Genomic DNA, 4707 nt, shown 5'->3' on the forward strand with positions numbered 1-4707 from the left:
CTCTTTACTATGCTTAGTTTTTACATGGGTTTTCAAGTTAGAAGAATCTGCGGACCTGTATTCGCAGTACTGGCATTCATAGGGCTTTTCTCCAGTATGGATTCGCATGTGCTTTTTGAGNTCTGACGGATGGCGGAANCCTTTGCCACACTCTACACAAATGTGAGGAAAATTCTTGCTGTGGACTGCCAAAAGATGGCNATTCAATAGGCCTTGTTCAGCTGTTTCATATTCACAGAACTTACACTTGTGCATTTTGTTGGCTCCTTTTTCCTTATGCACCATTTTATGGGTAAACAAAGCCCCAGCATGAGAGAAATGCTTTCCNCACTCATCNCANTCTATGGCTTTCTCTGCCTTGCTGGTTAGCTTGTGGCTCTCTAGGTGATCGTGTAAAGTTATCTTCTTGTTGGTAGTGTAATCACAGTCAGTACAGCGGTACTTTTTCTTGGCAAGGTGTTCAGGATGGTTTTTCATGTGTCTTTTCAAGAAACCTCTCGATTTAAACTTCTTGCCACAAATCATGCAAGGGTAGACAGTCAGAGGATGTCCATCTGGGCCAATAATTATTGCTGTTTGGTACTGCCTGGAATCAGGTCTTCTCCTTTTCTTTGGTTTTTGTTTAGCCAGCCTGTCGAGGCCAGCAGACTCATCTATGTGCAAGAGGGCACTTGCAGTGCCATTCCGGTTTTCAATTTCATCAGAATTATTACCATAAGCAGCTGCCCATGCAATCGGCTTGAAGGTTTTCATTTTATTGTCCTCCACTTGCTGTTCATGCACTGCGGCTGCAGCATCCTCCTCTCCAACAATCACTTCAATATAAACTTCATCACCAATCTTAGTGACATTCAGTTCTTCTTCTTCATGCTGAGAGTTGTTAACAGCCATATAAACCATCTTTTCCCTGGGAACGCAAATACTATTTTTTGGATCAAGTGGTTCAACTCCAAGTTCATTCTCAGGCTCACTTTCGACGATATCTACAGTTCCACAAGAGATCATAATGTAGTCCTCACAGTTGATTTTCTCTTCATCCTGCTGTTTCACAGGGATCCTGTTGGCATCTATGACTGCTTCAGAGGCACAGTCTGCTACCAACACTTCTTCTGAGACAACATCAGCGGCCAGAGGATCTGGGACGATTTCTGCTTCTACTACACTATCATGAACCACATGTTCAACGTTAGACACATGTATAGATTCACTTGTCAAGACTTGTTCGGGCATAGATATTGAGGCTGAAGTAGTATCAGAAGCTAAAACATCATCTGGAACTGTGCAATGTGTTAAAGAATCATTTTCGGTTACATCTGAATCCAGCACTTGTTCAGGGATGATGACTGTTTCCGATACATCTGCTTCGTCCATGATGTCTGTACACTGGACATCTTCTATAACAACATCCTCAATGACATCCTGGATTACAACTGAATCTGGGTCATCGGGAACATAGTTATGTACGATTATGTCGGAATCCACAACATCTGACACATAAACCGTTTCTTGAACTTCCACAACAATTTGATTACCATCCATGTGTGGAGCAACAAGCTCCTGTTGCATCAAAAAATGAGTTTGGTGCTTCTTGTTGTAATTCAAGTCCATCTTCATCCATGGCCTTTAAAGTCTCATCAGCCAGAACACCTGTTTCAAAAAAGAGGGGATGCTCCCCAATTCATCTTACAAGGTTAGTTGGGCACAGTTCCACGCACCAAAATTCAAACGCAGCCTCCCAAGAAACTTGTTTCCACAGAAAGGAACACAAAAACTTCCCTCCGATATGTTAGTCTTCCGCTTTCGTAGGATGCCATTTCCCCCCTATTGGTCAAAAGAGTGGCGAGAACTTTCCCATCACTTTTCTTTCTTTATTCACAGAGTCATGAAAGCAACGATTGGCAGAGAAGCACCGCACCAGGGTCACCCTAACGGTCACGTCTATCTACCTCTGAGAAAATAAAAGTCCTAAGAAAATGTCTCTGGCTCCACTACTGCCACCGCGGCAGATCACCCTGAAGCGTCAGCAAAGCGCCAGGGAAAGACTCAGAGCCCCGGGGCCATACAGATGAGGTGGCTCCGTCGTCAAGACGGCCGCCATGGCAGCTCAACTGAAACACAGTGGAAACAGCAGCCAGTCATGGGGCTGTGGGAGGCTGGGCAGGAAGGTGCCGCCAAGCGCCTGGGATCCAAGTGCTCATCATGGCGACGAGGGCAATGGCCGCCACGGGGAGCGAACACACCCCTGCGCGCACACTCCACTCCGCGTCCGGGCTCCGGTCCCCGTAGGAAATATGTTTTAATAGGATCATGTTATATAGTACATGTCTGCACCTGATTATAAATAAATGTCTTCATGTGTGCACAGTTTAATCTGACGTGTTTCTACTGAATCATATAACTTGGCAATGCAGTGGTGGGAAGAGCAGAAGAGTCATCCATCCTCTAATCTTGTTGCTGGCAATTTTAGTTGTTCCTGCTTTGAATGGAACAAAATCCATCATTTGTGATCCTTTCAAACTGGAGGAAGGCTTCTTCATCTGCTTCATCTGCCACCTCTAACAAAGACAGTTCAGGAACAATGTGAAGGCACATGAACTGTGCATGCAAAGAACTTCAACCATGGTCTAATTGTAGATAACTCAGTCTTTGCACCCCAAGTCCCGAATCGCAGGGAAGGTTCAAGATGACCATAACAGAAGACTGAGACATTGAAAACTGTCCCTGTGAAGTGAGGAAGGAATGGAGCCACATACATGATTGGTTGTTGCTCAGACTCTTCCAGCAATGAATTTTGCCTATTCATTTAATTTTCAATATTCTTATCTCTCAAGCTAGAGGAATCTTCAGTATGTTACATATTACAGCATCAGAGAAACCTTATTTTCAACTTATTTTAATTTTTACTTATTCATTAGCCATTGCTTAGGTGTTCTTGGATTTATGACTTTGAGTTTCTGAGTAGGTGACATTTTTTTTTTTATAATGCCTGGAGGTACGGTATTTACTGACTCTATTTACTAGTTTGTTTTCTAATGTTATGATAACACCAAGATCCTGAGGATACCAGGAAATGACACTGACCAAAGTGTGCTTGTAGTAGAAAGGTTAATTTGGCTCACATGTACTGACCACAATCCATCACTAAGGGAAGATTTCAATGCTCCTGTAGTAAGCTTTAAATAGGGGTGAAGCCAATTGATATCACCTAAGTTCCTAGGACAATCACTTTTTAAAATGACCCAAACTTCCACATTTAAAGCATACTTTATTCCCTTGTTTTTATGATAGCATTGCTTGTACAGTGGTTCCTTGCAAAGCAGAGGCCATGGCCAAGCCCTGATTATATGAAGGCCCAATCTCTGCACAAAGATGAGTATACCCAGCTATATCTCTCTGGGCTTTGTATGGTCGAATAGCCTATCCACAAAATCCTGAAAAAGTTCATCAGGAGCCTGTCTAATACTAGCTAAATTTCCACTGAGATCCCCTTTAGTCGGTAATTGATTCCAAGTGTGATGGGCAGCCATTGCAACCTGCCCATACACTCCAACAGGAAACCCAATCTGATAAGCATTGCCTTCATATTGACCTTCTCCTGAAAGCATGTCAGCATCCCAATCTGGTTTATCTGTCTGAGCATTCATCGAAGCAGTTCTCTTACTAGCTTCACACCATTCATAACTCCAAAGTAAGAAATCTCCTCCTGACCAAGTAGCCTTACATAGAGTTTTCCAATCTTGGGGACTTAAATTTGACTCCATCACGGTATCCAATGAAGCTTATGTAAAAGGAGTTGTAGGGCCATACTGTGCCACAGCTGTTTTTAACTCTTTTATCACCTTGAAATCTAAATCTGATATTGTCTATTGTTCTGCTGGTCATGTATATATATATATTTTAATTAGATATTTTCTTTTATTACATTTCAAATGTTATCCCCTTTCCTAGTTTCCACTCCAAAAATCCCTTATCCCCTCCCCCTACTCCCTAACCCACCCACTTCCATTCCCAGTCCTGGCATTCTCTTATACTGGGGCATATTATGAGGAACCTTCACAGGACCTAAGGCCTCTCCTCCCATTGATGACTGACTAGGCCATCCTCTGCTATATATACAGCTAGAGCCACAAGTTCCACCATGTGTTTTCTTTGATTGGTGGTTTAGTTTCAAGGAGCTCTGGGCGTACTGGTTAGTTCATATTGATTTTCCTCCTATGGGGCTTCAGACCCCTTTAGCTCCCTGGGTACTTTCTCTAGCTCCTTCATTTGGGGACCTTGTGCTCTGTCCAATGGATGATTGTAAGCATTCACTTCTGTATTTGACAGGCACTGGCAGAGGCCCTCAGGAGACAGCTATATCAGGCTCCTGTCAGCAGGCTCTTGTTGGCATCTGCCATAGTGTCTGGGTTTGGTGGTTGTTTATGGGATGGATCCCCAAGTGGGGCAGTCTCCGGATGGTCATTCCTTCAGGCTCTGCTCTGAACTTTGTTTCTGTAGTTCATTCCATGGGTATTTTATTCCCCCTTCTAAAAAGGATTCTGAACCTTTGGGCTAATATCCACTTATCAGTAAGTGCATATCATGTGCAAATATCTTAACTGTAGAGAAAGTTAGCACATCAGATTTGTCCTGCTCTTTCCTGAGAGTCTGATTCATAGCTCTTTTTTATCAGGGATTGGTGTATCTCAGAATCGCTGCGCTTCCCTA

General features: G+C 43.2%; 1 protein-coding gene across 1 annotated transcript; it reads right to left on the bottom strand.

Annotated features, from left to right (window-relative positions):
- Positions 1-1847, bottom strand: LOC110302679 (zinc finger X-chromosomal protein-like; the record flags this gene model as incomplete). The annotated part of the gene is given in 2 exon segments (XM_021173466.2): positions 1-1558; positions 1560-1847. Coding segments are annotated over 2 exon segments (1617 nt in total), but the record flags the coding sequence as incomplete, so codon positions are not given.
- Positions 1848-4707: the final 2860 nt, after the last annotated feature.

Source organism: Mus caroli, chromosome 10 (genome assembly GCF_900094665.2).
Source record: "Mus caroli chromosome 10, CAROLI_EIJ_v1.1, whole genome shotgun sequence".
Taxonomy (NCBI): Eukaryota; Metazoa; Chordata; class Mammalia; order Rodentia; family Muridae; genus Mus; species Mus caroli.